This window comes from Alosa alosa, chromosome 9 (assembly GCF_017589495.1).
Source record: "Alosa alosa isolate M-15738 ecotype Scorff River chromosome 9, AALO_Geno_1.1, whole genome shotgun sequence".
Taxonomy (NCBI): Eukaryota; Metazoa; Chordata; class Actinopteri; order Clupeiformes; family Clupeidae; genus Alosa; species Alosa alosa.
In genome coordinates this window covers 23,568,130-23,588,892 of record NC_063197.1, presented here as the reverse complement: position 1 = coordinate 23,588,892, position 20,763 = coordinate 23,568,130, and the positions used below count along the sequence as shown (strand labels likewise).

The window sequence follows — 20,763 nt, the reverse complement described above, 5'->3', positions numbered from 1 at the left end:
ATTGATTGATTTGATGTTATATGCTAGACACAAAAAATGACCGCAGTGTAGATCAAGCTATCGCTCATGAATGCGGAAGTAATTGTCTTTAAGTAGAGGCGGTCTTGTGCGTCTGCATGTTTCACGATTGGCCAACGTCAGCTGAGCCAGCTGAAAACCTAGTTTGACAAATAAATCATATATCTGCTATCGTAGTATCACTTAACGTATACCCCCGAGTCATGTGTCTAACGTGCTTCGTAGTATACCCCACTGAAAAGCTTCTCAAGCCCGAGGTTAGTTTCCACCCAGTTGGCATCTGATGCAGTTATATTATCAATTATAATAACTAATGATGTGTATGTTAAAATGCAAATATTGTTTCTCAGATAAGTATTCACAAAATATATCATGGTAATATTTTGAAAAAAATATTGAAATCTGCTAGCACAATGCCACTCACTCCTTATGCCTTCATTGAGCACCTGTAATGTTTGTACTTGCGTCTGATAGATCTGAGAAATTTAGTTTTTGTTTTAAAGGGCAGCTTGAAATGATAATGGGAACAGAAATGATAAGTTACACTCATTAGGAAAAATAATTGGCTTTAGCAATTAAAAAGCAATTGATACTGTGCTGCTGCTAAATTGGGTACAATATTAAAAAGAATCAAGTACAGTATAGTTGTTCAGAAGCTACTTTTGGAGTCTGTGACATTTGTATTTGGAAACAACTGGTGAAACTCCATAAAAGGCTTATTGGATGTATTTGCCATATTTTTTCCCTCAGTCATTGAGGTCTGAGAAACAAACTTTTAAACGCTTATGATTGCAGTGCTTTGCTATGTTTTCTATTTGGATATTTTAATCATTGTTTACACACCTATCCTTTAAAAAAAGTTCTCTAATGATGGTAAAGTAACTTAAAAATAAATGAATTGTAAGCGAGCAGGCCTTTTAATATAAGGCATATTTTGAAATTGAAATATATGATCAGTATGTATTTGCTCCTTCAGTCTGTCACACTTGTTGGTTGAATTGTTTCTAGAAAGTGATCCTGGACCAACTGCAGTTATGATTTAGGTATCAAGTCTACATACACTGTCCTCAGCTGTTCTTCAGGTTTTTAATAATGTGACTGACCAATGTGACTCAGAAAGCTTACAAATGAATACTTTTAATGAGGAAAAATGTTTTAAGCAGAGCATATTTTAAGAATTATTTTCTTAACTACCCAATGTGGTGAGCCGTGCACTCTTGAAGTGCAATAATGTGATTTTGTGGCTGTGTAGTTTTGAGCAGTATTTAAATTTATACAGATTGATGTGTTGCGTAGATGCAGACGGGGCTTTATCATCGTAAGAGAACTTGTATGGGTCGATTTTTGGGAGGCCGCATGCCAAAAGTTTGTTTCTTGATTTATTACTTTCATTGGAAGTTTTTGTATTTTCAATACAATAAATGTTTTCCATAATGTGGTCTTCAATGTGTTTTTTAAGCATACAATCCCGTTATGTCTTTGCCAGTCTGTAAAGAGTCTAATTGATCACCACCTCAGTTACTTGGTTGGAGTGGATGGATACACAAATGTGTTGGCCCATTTAGGTCACTTCATTACAAAGCACTCAGCATCACAGCAAACATGATCAGTACAGAATTCATCCAGGTCCCTTTTGTTTGAGTGAAGTCTGATTCAAAATTGAATGAAGATAAGATACTAAGCAGATGTCAAACTACTGCAACTCAGTTTGAGTATGTATTATGAGTATAGGCCTAGGGTCTTCACAAATTGGTGCACATCTAGTGTCAACTACGTACATCTGTCTTGTGACAGTTTTGTGGGTAAAGATGATTGCACCACCAGGGCGTGCATAACTTGGCAGCATTATTTTTGTGATGAGCATTGTTTTAAACGAATTGAGCGTAGCATTGTCCATAGATATACATGAGCACTGTCTAACTTAACGTAGCTGGGTGGGTCATTGACTATATTTCTATGTCTATGGACTGAGTAAAAGCAGAGCGGTAGAGGTGGCCTTGGGTAAAGGAGCTGAGAACTTGAAACGAACCAATCAGTTCCTCTGGTAGGCGGGAACTAAAGTCTGCGAAGAGGCGGATTCAAAAAACAAGGAGGGAATTTTAACCTCGAATTCATGGAGTAACATAGGCATGTACTGTTAAAACTTACCACCTTATTATTTAACTCAAGATTTAGTTTAGGAGCAATTGCATATGATGTGTAAATGCAGTCCCGTGTGGGGCGGAGGGGGGTTGTATGCTTGTATGTGGTTTGAATGCTTGAAAACAGCGAGCTAGCTGGATTGCTAAACAGTAGGCCCATCGATTGCGGTTATTACTTTAGCGCTGTACTAACTGTTTTCTTCTTACCATAGACTCTGCTTCTTAAGGATCAAGTCATGCTTTCTGATACAAACCTGGTATCACAGCTATGCAAAGCGGTGGGCAATGAAGATCCAAGGTAATACAATGTTTTGGAAACAACACTAGTTGCTAACGAAGTTAACTTTCGCTCAGTATTGTTTTTGTCTTGTAGCATTGTGATTATGCTGTCTTCAAAGCAAACCCCGGCAGCAAATTATATTAATGTTACATCTTAACGTATTGCTACTTACATTACACGATGCACAAATCACACCAGCAGACATGCACCCTGGAAGTGTGTTGTTGAATGTTAGATAATGGACTTAAGTATGTGTACTCTCTTGACAGGTCTGTGCAGTCATTGTTGTCCCAAGGAGCTAACCCAAACTCAATTCTTGAAAAGGGTGTCGCGGCCGTACACTTGGCTGTAGGTAAAGAGTCCGAGAAGGGAATCCGCTGCCTGAAGCTTATTCTACAACATGGGGCTGACCCAAATCTCAGGTTAGTCTATGATTTCCATCATTTGTAAAGCGCTACAACAGGCATTGATTACAGGCATTAATTTACCAATTTATTTCACTATTCTTGTTTAAGAGTTTCTTTTCTTCAGGGCTGGTCACACTTTGTAAGACTAACACAGTACAAACCCATATTATTCTTTTTTACTGTATATCCCCTGCTTTTAAAGTTCTAAGCTGATGGTTATTTTGTGCTAGGCTACATAAGACAATAAAAATGTATTTTCACAGGTCATCTGAAGGGCTCACTCCCCTGCATATTGCTGCTCTGTGGGGCTGTTATCAGAATCTCAAATTACTATTAAAAAATGGTGGCAATCCAAATCTTAAAGACCAGGTAAGATTTCAAAATTCTTTTGAATCTATCTTGACCATAAATAATTAACACAAGCTGTGAAGGATATGTAGGACACAGTAAGAAGCTAGGAAAATGGAAACAATCATATATGTATTGTTTTCTGGTATTAAGTGTTTGTATTATGCGTAACATGTTTGAAACCTATATGTTTAGGATGGCAACAAAGCTGGTGAACTGGCTGAACAACAGGACAACCGTCGATGTGCTTTGCTTCTCTCAGAACATGAGTGTCAGGCCGTGCAAGCTGAGACTGAGGAGTTTCCCAAGTTCCAATATTGTGAGATACCTCTCCTAATTATGACACATTTGTTCTGTGGGAAAGCCAACAGACTGTAGTGATCCCATATTGATGTAGTATTTTGGTAGTACATTTGTGTAACACACAATAACTCAGTTTGGCAGTTGCTAGTGTCTCTAAACAATTGTTTGCAATCCTTTCAAATCAGTATAGTATATACCTTTTGGAAAATTTTGATTTTATAATGCATGAAGACAACACAGTTCAAAACCCTTAGAAAACAGGGGTGTGATCACTTTCAATATTTGTTAAAGCACTAAAACCAGGCCAGAATGTTGTTTTTTCTTTTTTTTCAGCTGTTTACACAGGCCAGGCTGGTAGAGACCGCTCCTACTGTTCTGCCATGGATGAGTACAGCATGGCTTCTCATGGAATGTCCATGCTGAGTGACATGGGGGATGATCCTTTAAGCAGCACACGTAGGTCCTCATCTCTCAACTTCTCAGGAATCGGCGGCAGGCCCAGTTGGCGAGGGCCCAACCGCCTGGAGCTCTCGGACTTCTCTGATCTCCGTGGTCCTCGAGATTCAGTTTTGGATTTTGAGCCGCCAGCCGTCCTCTCCAGCACTCGAATGTCCGCTGCGGGCATCAGAGACCACTCCGTCCTGCCAGCTCTTCAGGAAGATGTAGCTTTTCCCGACGGCAGAGCTTTACAATATGAGCGCGTTGGTCATAGGGGCTCTGATGTCCTCCCTCCGCCACGTCAGTCAGCTGTGTATTCCCGCCGCGCCAGCCGCAAAAGTGTCAGCTTCAGAGACGTGGACGAGTACTTCCCTGTTTTCGACGCCGAATCTCCAAGACGATGCCCTGCACAGGAGAGTTCCGAGTCTTGTGATTCTACTGTTGACTTCACCAACTACTCTGAATTCTTTGACACTGAGCGAATGGCTACAGTGTTGCATCATCAGGGCATTGATGTCACGTCCCCTGACCACGTTTTTGTGTTTTCTCGTGACGATGGCAGGACAGAGGAGGACTTTGAAAAGACTGTCCTGGGATGCTGGCCAACTGAACAGGACAGTCAAGACGAAGTGTTCACCCACAATGTCAGGGATCCAAAGAATCTAGTCCAGCCCTTATCCAGTTCAGGGAGCAGCAGCCGCAGTGGGAATAGTCAGTACAGTAGCTGTGACAGTGAAGAATACAAAAGCGCCATTGGGGTCTCGCTATTCAAGAAGAATGAGTCACCGCTGGAGGATGTCCACGGAGGCTCTGAGGAAAACCAATGCAGTCCAGTATGTGCTGTTACAGATCCACATACAGAGCCTAAGAGGGAGTCTTCACATAATGGTGCAGATTGTTGTCAACCAGAGAGACACAGTAGTGGACACACAGGGGCGGGTGCCCTACAGACAGAAAGAGACTCTAGACAGGATAGAGAAAGTGCCTGTGTCAGTGCAGAGTTTACGTGGGAGAAGTCAGCCCCGGTGGCAGAGGTTACAGAAATGATGAGTAATCTCACATGTGAGAGAAGGACGTCAAAATGTGAGGTGTTTTCACAAAGAGGAAAGGAGCCTCAAAGTGAGGATTGTGACGCTGTCATAAGTCCTTTCGTTACTGGCAGGACACGCTCGCGGCTGAGCCGCTGTTCGCAGCAAGCCAGACAGAGTTCCTCCTCGCTGTCATCCTCTTGCCTCTTTGAAGTGACCCTGCCAACGCCGACGCGCATGCGTCGTCCAACAAGATCACAGGACAGTCCTGCAGACCCGAGGTACACACCAGGTGCCGTTTATCATAACTCGCCCTACTCAGGGGCCAGGTATGGTGAGCCTTCGAACTCCGTCTATTCCCAGAGTCAAGTAGAGACACTGACGGCCGATCAGTGTCCAGCTTCATGCGATGGACTTAGCCAAGCAGATACAGTCATCCTGTCAGACAGTATGGCTGATACTTTTATTCTTGATAAACGAACTTGTGAGAAGTTTACAGGCCCGTTTGGAATCACCAAGGGCAATACGTTGGCAGCTGGTCTTGGAAAGGAGAAAGTATCCAGTGGTGATGAGTTTATCACTGATGATCTCTCCAGCTCCAGTGGAAAAGGGTCTAATTGGAAGCCTGGAGGAAGCACTCAGGAGGGTAGCAAAGAGAGCGTGGAGGACTCTTGGATCACAGATTTGGAGTCTCAGACATCGTCCCTGTCCAGTGTTAACACGCCAGAGAAAAATCCCCCTGACACACCAGGCACCGGATGCACCCCCCGGTACAGCATGAGTCGCTTATCTGGCCATTGCAGGCCCCAATCGCTGGCCAACCTGTCTTACACTCCGGGAGGACGTCCTCATCTAGTAGACGTGGACGAGCCTGTGGAGTACCTCTACACAGACACAGAGGGGGGCCACGAGCTGATCGAGACCCACGTACCGCCCACGGCAAACACGTCCATCAGCTCCAACCTCAGTAGCACTACCAGTGATGAGACGGTGCTGTACGACTGGCGCTCCTTCAAGACGAGCCCGAGCAAAGGGAAGGAGAATGTTAAGCCTGCTGACGATGTGCTCAATGAATTCAAAGGTTTGACAGACAAGGAGCTCAGGAAGAAGCTGGTCGAGCTGGGAGAAGCCCCTGGTCCCATAACTAACCGGACCCGACCGGTATACATGGAGCGGCTTCGCCGCCTTCAGCAAGAAACCACCAGTCAACCACAGTCCGTCCAAGGAAACACTGGTAATTGAATCCATATGAATTGTCTTCATTACAATCTCAGTAGAATTGACAGCAAACCATTTGTTTAAGCTTTGTGAATGGCCAAATTTGCTATATTTTATGTGAGGTACAAAATTTATTTTTCTCCCCTAATATAGACTATAGCCCTGAGCTCAGAAGGGCTTTGCACACATTTATTTTACCCGACTCCAAAGACGAATATGTCCTTTGTCAGCAATTTGACCAACCTGACCAGAATAAGAAGTGGCGAGAAGGTGTCATTAAGTCCAGCTTCAATTATTTGCTCCTTGATCCCAGGTGAGTCCTATTTTAGTATTTCCTGATCTACCACTAGAATGCTATGGAATGTGGAATACAGATTTACCAGGTACAATATTACAGATTCTAAAATAGTTAGATAGTTCCGGTCCTTGATTATGATTGGCTGAATCACGCATGGTGCTTGTGAAATCCAACACAAACTCCGCTGCGCGTTGTGCCTAACAATGCCCCTTAGCTTTTCTAAAATGAGTGGAACCTACGGCCTCTCGGGGCTTATTGCTTAATTTTCTTATCTATGTGTTCTCCTCAGAGTGACAAATAACTTACCCTTCCGAAGTCAAGCCATGACCCCTAAGGAATGTTTCCAGACCTTTGTCAGTGCCATCTTCTATGTTGGCAAGGGCAAGCGCTCTCGCCCATACAGTCATCTGTATGAGGCTTTGGAGTACTACAGAGGAGATAAGACTTCTAAGGTGGGCTGCCCTATTTAAAACCAAAACAAAAAAAATGTGTGTGTGTGTGTGTGTGTTTTAATTTGTTTATATTGTAACACTTGACTTGAAAGATGAACAACTGTTGAATTTCATGTCTTAAGATCAATTTGTCTTCCTGTGCTCCAGAAACTCTGCTCGAAGGTTAAGCACATTCTGGACGTGTGGAACGCTGAACATGGTGTGATATCCCTCCACTGTTTCCAGAATGTAATCCCAGTGGAAGCGTTTACCCGGGAGGCGAGCATGGTGGATGCAATCGGTGGGTAAACAAATCACTAACATTTTGTCAGTCTATTCAAAACTTTGCCTACAATGATCAATTTTAATATTCCCTGCACCCTACTTCAACAATTGTTATGTAAGTGTGTTGTTGTGAATTATGAATGTGTGAAACTTTTTGTTCATTATAGTCAGTTGGCAGTCTCCTCTTACAGATTGTTGTAGCTCAGGTAGTAACAGTCTTGTGCTAGCTCATTCCTAATGTCCATTCACATTGATGCATAAATCAGGTGTGAAGATGCTGACCAATCAGAAGCGTGGAGACTATTACGGGGTCGTGTCCACCTGGATGGTGAAGCGTAAACGGGAGCTGGGAGTGCACCTGCTGTACCGGGCCATGCAGATCTTCCTGGCCGAGGGGGAGCGACAGCTGAGACCAGCAGACATCAGGGCGGGCCACTGAACATCCTGAAGAGGCGGCAGTGGTGGGCGCATTGTACCAATAGAGTATAGAGCTGCATTAACAGTGTTACTGAACACTAAGCATCAGATGCATGTTTAAGAAGCATTTTTAATTGAGAAAACAATAGCAGTTATGTGAAAAAACAAGGTGGACCACTAGCTTATAGCAACACTGGACACGTCAAACCACAGGAGACAACCCGTGTTCGTAACTTACCAACTACGAAATAAAATGGTACAGTCCTGTGTGAACTCTGCTGCTTGGGGGTGAGCAATATATTAATCACTCCAACCATCATCTCATAAGTTCATCCAGACTTTTAGATAGAGGAGCAACTAGAGGTGTGAGCACAAGGTGGCACTAGCGTGTAGAAGATTAGACTGAATCTTTTTTTGGACTGATGAAGAAGTTTCATTTTAAGTCACAGTTCAAGGACATTGCTCTGCTGGCCCAGGGCTGTACTGGAATGCATTATTCATCAGCATAAGTCAGACTAGAAATGAAACATGTGAAAACTACTGTACAACTTGTGAGAAAGGTACAGCATGAGATCAAGAAACGAAACATATTCAAGTGAATGTAAATAGCAAACCATTTACAATCTAGTTTTATTAGCGGTATAGCAGTATATTTTTTAGCAGCATATTATAAATATATGTATATACACATAGGGAATACTTTGTTCAGTTTTTTTTTTTTTTCTCTTATCATTAGAATGCATCCTTGTCAGGGTATCAGGTTGTTGCACAATGCCAAACATGCACCTTTTTAGAACACGTGGTTTAGTGTTAGCAAAGCTCATTGTTGTATTAGGTTGTCATATACAGGTTGAGTCAGAGTGGCATAAAAAAAAAAATCAGTTTTAGTTGGTGTTAGTTGGCAGGGATGTTATCAGGTAGTTCACAGGTAGTTATGGACAAATGCATTTCATTCACACTTGTGCACTAGGGAGATTCTTTCAGGAATGGGTAAGGTTTTTGGTCAAACCTGTTATGATTGTTTTCAATGGATATGTTCAAATTAGGCTATAAAATGTACTGTCTGTAGTAGATCACAGCACACATTTGTATGCCTTTGTATTAGTAACTTTGTGATGATTTTATGTAAATGAATATGTTTTATGTATAATGTAAAAGAAATCGTAGTGCTTTTTTATTTCATTTTCTTTAATGTCTTAATTTCTGGAAAAATAAAAACAACCAGTAATATTTTAGGCATTCCTGAAATGTTTTCACAGCCTTGTATTTGTTTAATCAGTGACAGTAACCACAGTTTCAAACAGACAACGATGTTCCCAATCCTCAAGTAAAATAGCAAGTTGTTTAGAGGTAGACCTGGTGAGATGTGTATTCCTCGCCAGTTACAGCCCAGTAGTATCAGCACTCAATGATAATACAGATGTTACACTAGATAGTTACAACTGGATGCCTTGTACTTGCTGGGGACAGTTTGTACATGTACAATACTACATTTGCTGTGTGAAAGCATTTCTCAATCTGGAAGTCTAAATGACTGTTAGTGTTCAACAATATAAAATAGCAGCAAAAAGTCACATTGTTCAGAAACGGCATAGAGTGATTTTTTTTTAAAACCTTGTCTTAACAATCCAAAGCAGAACAAAACAGAAAACCAAAGTGTTAATGTTGCATAATTTGCCCAGTTCACTGGTATTTCCCTGAAGAAGAAAAAAAAATACTGCCAGCAGTGTTTCCTTGTCTTGATACACGCATGGAAAGCAACATACTCCACAATACATAGAGATGATGATGATTTACAATCCAATTCATTCATAATGTGTCCCATGTATTCTGTTATTTCAAGAAAACCCATTTATTTGTGTCCATGAATAATAACCCAATGTCAGCATAATGTTCTTTTAAAAAAATAAAAGAGTAAGGCGTCTGGACAATGTTCCTTTGGATACAATGCATGTTTTCGATTCTGAATTGTACTGATATTAACAACATAGACATGTTTGATAATTCCTGTATCATTTCTAAGGGATCAGACTTGAAGTTTCCACATGACCCATAAAACCACAATAACACAATAATGAAACCTGTGTTGACAGCAGTCACTGTCTGTGTCCACAATCTTGTCAATCTCATTTTCAACTCTTTCTCTGAGTAAACCCTAAACCCTTTCTATAATATAAAAATCAGAGAGTAAAGGAATTAATATCGAGCGAAAGTATTATCTGTAAACCAGAAGCCCTTACCTGAAGAGCATGAAAGAATGATAACCTGATAACTTTCTCATAGTAGTTAGGAACAGTAGTGAGCAATGTCCTTCGTCCAAACATTTCTATGTTTATCCTTCACACAAATGACCATCGGTTCTCCCAAAACAGCTTTTCATTCTAACTCAACCTTGCCTGATTTACCATACACCCAGTGGCAGCTGTAGCTTGTGTGGTGGCATGGACACTCCTCCCAAACACACACAATTGTGTGCAGACTGGTTTTATATTATCGTAAAAGATTTAGCACAAACTGAAAAAAACCCCAATATATTTGTAAAACTATATATTTACAGTATCATGAATGAATTTTGGTTTATTTGGTAGTATTTGGTTCTGTATAAACTTAAATAGATGTGCCACTCCTTCTACCATCCAGTGGGGAAACCTCAGGTCAAGCTACCTTCATTCCCTTTGTATACCTCTAAGTGGAAGACCCTCCCAGGCTTGCTTAGTTCACAAACTAGAATCTGTGTGCCCACTCTGACAAGGTTAACTGACCTACACAATAACATGATATCTTTAACATGACATGCAAATGAATTCAATCAAAAATCAACTGTGCCAACTGATCCTTTATTCCATCCCTCCCAGGCAATCCGTGCTGCACCCTGTAAAATGCCCCCTTCGGCAGCTGCCTATGTCACCCACACATAGATCCACCATTGCATACACCGTACCAGCTCTTGTGGTGTACAAGTCTGTAAACTGTATCTGTGCCAGTGCTGTGCTTAATACAGTATTGACAGGCCCTCTTAGACCTGCCATCATCCTTCTTCTCTAGCCTACCAAACAGCTTGAGAGAACAACCATCAGAAAGGAGCGCTGGGCCATCACAGCCTTCCCTGTGTCTCTGTCCTGAGTGCTTCCCTGCTTTGTTTACTTCAGTGCAAAAGACGAGGATGGGTGCTATTTTGGTTTGACCCATCTCCTCTGTTAAGCTCTTCTGGAAGGAACGTACCCTCTTTGTGAGGACACTTGGCACGACCTTCAAGCAAGCCACTGAATCTCTTCCTTACAAAAAAGAGCTTCTAAACCGTTATTTGTTCTTGATTTTGGACTTAGTCTCTGACGATGGCTTAGTGTCCCCGTTGCTTACAGACACGTTGTCGGGTGCAGGCTTTGCTTCTTGTTTGGGTTTTCTCGGGGCGTCGGGCTGCCACAGGAAGAACTCATGCAAGAGGGTGTTGACGGTTTCAGGGCACTCCATCATCACCATGTGACTGCCCTCGTTGATGATTTTGAGGAAGGCCAGGAGGAGAATCTGTGACGAGACAGACAGGTTGAGTCAGAGTGGCATCGCAAAAAGGATGAAAATAAAAACACACTGCCAACTTCCCTGTAAACGTTTGGCAGTATTAATGCAATGGCAATTCAAAGATGACATTTCACTTGTTCAGTGGCATGTGGTGATGAACCCTCATGACACGGTTGACTATACCTTGAGAAGCAGTGATCCTAATGGAACTCATATGTACAGACTGAAGTGTTGTAGTGAGGGCCCTCTCAGGGAATCTGATGACATACCTCTGCCATTCGCTGATCTTCCTCCACTGGCACAAACTTGTCGTACATGCCATGCACCAGCAGGGTCGGAACTGTGATTTCTGCGTGGTACACCTCGTCTCCCTCTGGCCAATACTGCCCGCTCATCATGGCCCGCAGTACAAAGGAGGACACGTTGAAGGCGTTGCTCTCTTTCAAGAGCTGTTTCTCTTTTGCTCCTTGATGAGCAAATCCAGCTCTAGGAGGAGCCATAATGATCATAAAGTCTTAAAATCTTTCCATTTATTTCAATTAAAAAAACATTGCTGCATACTATTTATACACTCATAAACTATTTTATACTTATAAACATCATACATACACTCATACTATTAATATACTTATAAACATCAGAATAACATATATAGACATAATATGAACAACCACAGATGTTTTAATAAAGAATTACATTGTAACAACTGAAGCTTGGTCAGAAGCCAGCACGCTTGGTAACAATGTGTATGTATGCAAACGGCTCTGAGTTGATGCGTGGAAGGTGCCCTTACTTGAGAAAGCTCCAGGAGAGGCATGGTGACATACAGTGCAGCACGCAGGCTGGGAGATTGAAGATGGAACAGATACTTGGCTCCAGAGCCGTGGGTCCACCCCCGTTAATCATCACCATCTTATGGACCTCGTCAGGATACTCGTGGGCCAGGAAAGTGCAGAAAGAAACACTGTGGGAAAAGGTAAGATTGTTTGCTCTTTTGTTTATGACAGCACAGCTACTTTCACATCAATGTTTACGCACATACATATATGAGTGTTTACATAATACAGAATAGACCGGCTTTCTTTTAAACAACATCACTCTTAGATACACAACATGAAAAACAGATTAAAATCTGTGACTGACCACAAAGATAAAAAAAACAGGACCCCCAAAAACAGAGTAAATCCACAATACATTGCTGTGTTACAATACATTGGTTTGCTACATTATACATGATTTTGATGTACTGGTGTAGTCTTACAGTGCTGTGCAACTTTCTCCTCGTATGTCCTATGTGTTGTATTATACTACATTGTGGGACACAAAAAAATACATCAATGTCATACACATGCCCACATTTAGGTCCTGACTCTCACATGGGATCCTTTCTTAAAAAAATAGTGAATTTGTGGCATGTGTTCCTGTCAGGCATTACAAGTCTTCAGTGTAAGGAAGAGACAGCTGGAGATAGAGATATGAAGCCTACTTCCTGAGTACAATGTAATAACTGAAAATATGTCAAAGCAGATGGAATTACTTTTGTTTCAATGATAAAGGGATTTTTTTTTGTTTTATTGGCACACACTTCTTGAATTCCTCATTCTTATGTTTTTAATTATTACACATTAAAATAAAACATAGGGAGCATTTCATAGTTGATCTACAATTTTGTGCTATAGCCTGTAAACTGTTTACGGAACAGTTGTGTGTAAAGATTGTGTGTAGTTGGAAAGTTGGAAATTATTGGCTTAACGTTTGTATTGTCACCTCACCAAGTAACACAGATTTATCCAGTATCCATCAGTATACTCACCCATAAGAATGCCCAACAAGAATATTGCGCTTTCGGGCATATCGCTTAAATATTGCCCTCACATCCTCTGCCAGAGCATAGAATGTGTAGGCAGCCGAGACCTGAGGTACAGAACTGGCACCGTGCCCGGCCAAGTCCGGTGCCACTACTTCGTAACCCAGGTGGGAGAAGAAGTCCAGCTGACTGCCCCAGATGTCCAGCGAGCCGCCCACTCCGTGGATGAAGAAGAGGGCCACGTCTGAGTGTGTGCCCTTACAGCAGGTGATCTTCCTCTCACAGTCGATCACCACCGTGCGTTTGGGCTTACGCCGCCTGCGCTGCATTGCCTGAGGCTGCTGCACCACCAGACCATCCGGGCTGGCTTTGGACTCCTGGGGAGCTGTGTTGTTGCAGTCCGACAGCTCCACCTCCACCGTGCTGTTGGGATCTGGGTCCCCGTTCTGACAGTTCAGTGTCTCCGAGCGCGCAGCGTCACTGAGGTTCTCGATGTACAGTTGCCCGTTGCGGAACACGGAGATCTTCCGCTTGCAGGGGATGCTGCCCGCTTGACCGGGTAGTCATCCACCACCTGCCGGTCGGGGATGATGTGCCGCACCCGGATCACCCTGCCAGGCTTAACCTCCACAAACTCGAAGCCATCCGCAGGCTCAGAGGTTTCTATTGGGACTACAACATTGGCGGATCTTCCTGTTAGGCAATAGATGATTCTTTCCATGACACCAGCCCACATGGTGCGGCCCTACAGTAAACACAAACAAGGCAGTAGGGGCAATTAGGATGCTTCTTTCAAAAATAATCACTGTTTATTTCCAAAGGACAGAAATACAGGAGGATCAGTAAAATTTAGAGACATTTGAAGAAGTTAGTTCTTATCTAAGGTACGGCATAAAAGACACTGCACACAAAAGAGACACTGTTGTGTGTGAATAAACTGTATAGATACTGTATGCATTAAAAATTAAAATGATCAGCCAAGTATAGACTGTACACAGAGTCAAACCATGGCTTACTGGATACGAATAGAAGACCTGAACACAAGGCAGAGCTAACCCTGTATGTAATGTTCCCTCTCGTTCTCTTTCCATACCACAAATGAAATGGAAAATGGAAGTGTTCATCTTTGTCACACCAATGTAGTTAACAGTTGACTCAATGACCAACATTATATAACATTGTCTATAGCAGGCTAAGTTAAGTAATCCAAGACTATAGCGTCAAAGTGTGTCACCTCGCCATACTCCAAATGGTGCGTTCAACAAGAGCGTTTGGGAAGCTCAGCTTGATTCTGACAAAACAAGTAACATGATGATTGCAAGTTTGCAAGAAAAACTGTTTGCCTTGCTACTTGTGCCCACAGGCAGTGCACAATGGTAATGACACTGGAAAATCATATAACCAAAACCCCTCTCTCAAACACAAAGTGCACAGAGAGACAATCAGGGACAGTGGTGAGTTTACAGCAGCATGTGGGTTTTGGTCTAGTGAGCTAGATACCTAAACCACACATTAAACCTTGCAAATACCACCCAGAACCTGATTGGCTCTGCTATAAACTTGCTAACATGGTAACTGGAGAATTTTGGCAACATAGTCAGCAATGTCAGGCTGTGACATTGTTTCATTTTCGCAGTATGTTCCAACCCAGAACACAGACCTCATAGGACATATTCTGGATGGCTATTAGGAAGACACATGTTTATATGCCCTACACATGAGGCAGGGATGTAGTGGTAAAATAAGAGGTGGGTAAACTATGAATTCTGTGATCTCGGTGAGGTGGACTGCTCCATGGGCTATACCAGGGGTCTCAAACTCAAATGAGCTGGGGGCCACTTCTGCCAACGTCATCTGATTGGAGGGCCGGCTATTTCTGAAAAGGCAATGTTCTTTTTTTCAAATACCACACAAAACTGCAAACAGAAAGTGCAAGTGTTTTTATCTAGTTTTAGACACATGTGCTAGCAACCTTAGCTTATAAATAAAATAATGATAAAATAAATATTAATACAAATTATAAAACAAACAAAAAGCATAAAAACGGGTATGTGTGTGTTTCACACCAAATAAAAATATTTTCCTCTCATAACTTTTTTAAACCTGGCAAACTAGGCGCCAGGGTTAAGAAAGCAACACGATTGGATTTTTATATCAAAATTTCAAAAGGCCATGGCTTGAAAGTGGTCAGAGATAAAGTCCTACTGTAAATGTAAAAATCTTTGAGTATAAACAAAAGTTTATGAAGGGGGTAAATGTAGGCCTACCCATCACTGGATGGCAAGCACCTCAAATTATGCACCTTTCAGTAAATACTGAATGAACATCTTTGAGCAGGTTTACTTTCCTTTTTTTCATATTACCCACATAACAAATTAACAGGAAAACACCTAAGATGTATACCAACACCTAAGATGTATATGGTTTAGTGATGTATTACTAAACCACAAGGCCTACAATAAAGTATTCTGGTCAAATCAGTTCCTATCGCGGGTATTCTGAGTACCCAGAAGTTTGCATCATATTGCGGGTGACTTTCGAGTTCTGTAGAGCCCTATTTCTGTCTGTACCACGTCCATTACGGACACTTTCATCACGATTACCACTGCAACCTCCAAGCTATGTTGGGCAGAGGGTCGAAATAAGCATGGTATATGCTTAGTGGACACCGTCGTATGCACGCAAAGACGCACCTCCATTCACAGACGCACTGTGACTATCACTGTCAATAGACGATCGGTCATAATCTCTAAAAGGATATTCTCCTTCAGAATCAGAATAGGTGAATAACATAGCCTACCTAAGACTTCATCACACGTGAACGTTTTTCAACATTAGGTGTAGGCCTATTTCTGCTTCAATTTGTGCAAAACTATGGCCTGCATCGTAATTGCAAATGCACGTCTTTGTGTTTCTCGCATGTAATAGCCCTACAAGTATATCCTGAAAACTTTGCGCAGCGATTTGGGGTTTGAATCAAGCTCTGGTGTCTAGCACATAGTGGAGCAGAGTAGGCTACAAATGAGATTTGTCACTGTACTTGGATCTATCGTCTATTTTAATCAGTATCGTTGTTTGTCGCAATTAAAAATAGCCTCAAGGGCCGGATTACATTATTATTTTGACATAGGCCTACGTCGTGGGCCGGAATTGGGCCGGATTTGGCCCGCGGGCCGGGTGTTTGAAACCCCTGGGCTATACGATTTTTCAAAAAAAAGCATTCAGAACATGTTTGATGATGAGGTTTTTGTCCAATGTTTATAACAATACCAGTGGTATTAAATGGTTCCTAAAATGTTGATGTGTACATATTGCGAATGTGGATAATACAGTGTGATTTTTGAAAGTTGCAATTGGCGAATAAACTCTTTTGAGAGGTGGATAAACTATTTCTGACATCCACTACATCCCTGCATGTAGGCCTACCATCAGAATACATTTGAAAAAGATGATACCAAAACTAGTTGCCTGATAAAAACATACCTCAGAAGTGGCAAATATGCGTTAATAGAAAAAAAATGTAGCAAATCACTGTTTGTTGTTATTGTTGTTATTGGTTGATCCAGGATGTGTGTGGCCTAATAATTTAACATTGATGTAACAATGTATCAACTAAAGTTACTAAATTTTCCACTCTGAATTTTTGCCACTTCCACTGAAATTCTTTTGGTGAACTGTCCGCAAACAAAGTGGTGGTGATTTGTTTTCAACATCTTGACTATAGGCTATGTGTATTTTAGTGTCCAAAAGATGGTGAGCTCTTTGAAATAATAATAAAAAAAAACATTATTATGGGCTACATGTGGACAACTGTAGGCCTAGGCCTACTGCCAAAACATGACCCCAACCTTGCCATCAGGCCTTAGGCTACATAACATGGGGTTCTTGGTGATATGACATGATGACTAGGCTATTGCCTTACTTTGCCTGTTATCAATAGATGAATTAGTCATTAAAAAGTAAATTGCTTATATTAGGCTACACGCTCAAAAATGCATAACAAATCCTCAGCAGCTCCCCTGTGTAAACATGTTCTTTATTTGGCCGTGTATAACTGGGTTAAGAGCACTGCTAATGCAATCTCAGTGATCCAATGTTAGCTCCGTAGTAGGCTACTGTTCACCAATGGACGATGGGACCGACATAACCTACAGTTGACATACACACTGAACAATGAGAGTAATTGCCAGAATGTTTCAGGCTTTGTTCTGCGGGAAACATTTGGTGGTCACGTCACGACACTAGGCCTATTTGAAAATACATAAAACTTGTCGATCAGTTCCTTTAGCCTAATATTGTGACACAATTAATACCACAATAACTGCACTGTTAAAGAGTTCTTTCACTTACAGTGGCAAAAGTATAGGCTTTATAATTAATAAAATCTTACCTGGTGAATGATGATTCCAATAGCCTACATCTGAACGTCTGATATTGCAGGTTTACACCATTCCGTTGCCCTGCGTTGTGGAAAAAGACGAGATGTAATCTGCAGCCAATCCAATAATCTGATTTAATTGGAATCTGTTGCACTGGCCAAGGCACATGAGACGTGAGCTTTTACAATGTTACATTAAGGGCCTATCTGGTCAAATGCGACACTCCATAGACAATATTGGCCTAACTGTTCCACTTTGATACACAGGCTACTTGATTTGTTATTATAATGGTATAACTTTGCTATTCTTCTTAACACACGACCGAAGCATCCAATAATGCCCTCCTTCTTGTAGCATCAATGTACCTGCCCCCTACTGTTTGACCGACAGGCGAAATAGCCTGTTGTGATCACAGACGTGACATCAACCAGCCAATAGGCCTACTGTACTTCTTTGAACTCAGTATTTTTCGAAAGTTGTGCCAGCCTGTCCCATGGGAATGCTGGACAAACCCTCCTTCCGACGTTTTGATTGAAACATTGAACATCTGAGGTAGGAAATTAGGAATGAGTAGCCTAAGCCTATAAATACCCAAGAAGGCTTCCTGTAATTGCATTCAGGTATCTTTACTTGAGTGGGCCTCATTTTCTGACAACTTTATACTACCACTCCCCTATATCTGTTCGTTCTACTCCTTATCCTTACATTTTCAAAGTAGAAGTAGGCTACAGTAGGAGTAGAGACAGCTATTCTGCCAGCAAGCTAGGCCTCCCTCAAATAACAACAGCAACAAATTTGCCAGGTATTTTAGGCAAGGCACGACAAGTGTATTTAGCACATTTCATGCACAGGGGTAATTCAATGTGCTTTATAATATAAACAAAAGCAGAGTAATAGAACATAAAAGCATAAAAGGGCTATGTACTTCACCTTTTTAATGTTTAAAAAGTAAACTACATAGAATAATTAAAATAAATAAAAAAACATCATAGAATGAATAATAGTTGTTACATTAGAATATCTATTTGTTAGGCCTCTCCTTTCAGCTAAAACAGCTGGTCAAATAGTCCTAAAACTGCTAGGATGGGTTACCTTTTACTTCTATAGCCTACCCGGAAGTCAGGTAGCCTATGTATCTATGTATAAGCTACTACATATCAGAGTCTAGTTTTACATTTTACTCAAATAAAGAAATTAAATCTGTACTTATACCAGTCTCTTTTTTTGCATAAGCAGGCTTGAGTAGCCTATGGGTACTTTTGCATTTCACATATCAAGTTATTGTTTGATAAACCGACATGAACATAGGTCTGCCAATTTTATATAGGCCTAGGCCTGAATATACCCTGACATCATGAGCCTGATTATTTCAGTAGCCTTAGACCAGGTATTAACAGATGTCAAACCTGTATTATACTTAGAATTGTAAGTGACATTCTACAGAAATAGCATTCCCTTATGTTGCCCTCAAAACATCTACTACATCAAACTATAGGCCTGCAGGGAACATAACACAACATAACATTCAGTCCAATAAGCAAATTATGAATGATCCAACAAGTAAACACTGAAATGGGCCTGAAAAAGTGAGGTTATGTATTTGTGTATACTGCCACCTTGTGGTAAAATAGTTGCATGAGTTCACTAACAGAGTGAGATTTTGTGAGTTAGTTGAGTGGTGATGTCCCACTGAATTTTTACCAGACAAATAACCACCAAGAACATCAATATCAACATCTTTTAATAACGTGAGACAACACACGTATTCCTGTGAACGTGCAAAACCGATAAAAAACGAGGACAAATAACATGTTCTGTAGACATGAAATGCCTAATCTGTCAAATAAACACAGCAAATGCGGAAACCAAGAGGTACATAACAGGCACCACAGCTCTGAATGGAGAATAAAGAAAAGACCATGAACATTCATTTATAAACATGTACATCTGTGGGTTAAGTATCCTTCACTTTTCAGAGTTTAGCTTAACTATACCCATTACGTTCTCATGTATGTTATTAGCCCACAGAAAAGACCGCCAGTCCTTCTACATGCATCTCTTCTCTTACATTATATTGTGACCTTGGCATCATGATTCCCCTCATCCCCAATCATACATTAATGTAATTATGAAATCCATAGACATATGGTGGTTTACCAATTGATTATTTTCTTAACTTGAAATCCACCCAATGAACCTCCCACCGACCCACACACCCATGAAATCCATCCTATTCACGCTCCCATTCTGGGAAATGGCTAAATTCTTGTGGAATTAGACTGATGTTTAAAATCTAGCACTCATTTGACCTCCGGTCATCTGATTGTAATCAAACGCAGAGTATCACACACACACACACACAAAAAAACCTAAAAACTAATCCAAAGATGACAACAGTGTGAGAAAAAAAAATTACTACCTTGAAAGTACACATGAAAGAACTATGTATATAATTCTTGGTAAGGTAAGATGTGAATTTATCATATACTGCAGGTTACTATTGAAGTGCAGCAGATAATGGAAAAGTTCATTTTTATCCAAGGCCATTACTTAATTATATATTCGGTTATTTTTGTACACAAGTAGAATCTCCATTAGAGTAAAAAAAGAAAAGAAACAAAAAAGAAAACATATTTAGTCGTCCAATTAAAAACATTATGGACAACATTAAGATCAAGGTGCAAGTCTAATTAGGAATAGCATGTTGCACTGACAGTATGTAAATACTGTGAGTCTTGTTCCTTGCATTAGTTTTAGAATATACTAAAAAAGAGGAAAAGGTTTTAGATACTCTACATAAATTACTATAGATCAGTATTATTTTAGAATGTTGAATTCTGACAAGCTAATCAGAAAAGCTAAAGAACAAGACAAGTAATTGTGCCACTTGGGTTGATCCATCTACTGGAGCCGTTTTGTCAGAGGAACAGCAGATTCAAGAGTAGCCTATTAACACTCCAGAAATGCAGTCTCACCAATCAGTAGTAGTCAAGCTATGAAGCATTGCATTATTTGTTCCTTTGTACACACACCGACATAATATATAGTACTTGACTCTGGAAAGAAAATGTGCAGGTCTCTTTATCATACTTTAATCAAGAATGCTGAGAAGGCCATTCAATTCTAAAACAGGAATTCTAAAAATTTGACTTCAGTGCATTACACTTTGGTAGGCCTGTATTTCATCCATTTACTGCCCACTGGAAGCAGCCTCGATACCTCTTTGCGTTGTCTATACATCACAGTTACGTTACCAGGGACCAGGGATCTATCATGATACTGAGGATTACAGTCAGGGTAGTTACACAGGTCACTGAAAACAAAAAAGTGGCTGTAGGAAAAGATGGATGGCGGGACAGTTTTTGGGCGATTCAGTGGCTGACCACACCATGCCCATAACCACAGGAGGAGCATCCTCAGGCGTTACACAAAGTGGGTGTGGGGGG

The 20,763-nt window shown here is 41.0% G+C and overlaps 2 protein-coding genes across 3 annotated transcripts; one reads left to right on the top strand and one right to left on the bottom strand.

Annotated features, from left to right (window-relative positions):
- Window positions 1-2,080: 2,080 nt before the first annotated feature.
- ankle1 (ankyrin repeat and LEM domain containing 1) lies at window positions 2,081-8,842 on the top strand. 2 transcript variants are annotated; one of them, XM_048251568.1, is made up of 10 exons: window positions 2,081-2,145; window positions 2,372-2,457; window positions 2,709-2,861; window positions 3,110-3,215; window positions 3,390-3,513; window positions 3,831-6,197; window positions 6,335-6,494; window positions 6,769-6,931; window positions 7,079-7,211; window positions 7,462-8,842. In XM_048251568.1, exons 2-10 carry the CDS (start codon window positions 2,396-2,398, stop codon window positions 7,632-7,634), a joined length of 3,441 nt encoding a protein of 1,146 aa, XP_048107525.1. In that variant the 5' UTR covers window positions 2,081-2,145; window positions 2,372-2,395; the 3' UTR covers window positions 7,635-8,842. The 2 variants fall into 2 exon arrangements, with proteins under 2 accessions (XP_048107525.1, XP_048107524.1); XM_048251567.1 differs by lacking the exon at window positions 2,081-2,145 and adding an exon at window positions 2,177-2,259.
- LOC125300063 (protein ABHD8-like) lies at window positions 8,841-17,659 on the bottom strand. The gene is given in 6 exon segments (XM_048251569.1): window positions 8,841-11,137; window positions 11,401-11,617; window positions 11,925-12,095; window positions 12,945-13,527; window positions 13,530-13,683; window positions 17,329-17,659. Coding segments are annotated over 5 exon segments (1,341 nt in total). The 5' UTR covers window positions 13,675-13,683; window positions 17,329-17,659; the 3' UTR covers window positions 8,841-10,912.
- Between the last annotated feature and the right edge of the window lie 3,104 nt (window positions 17,660-20,763).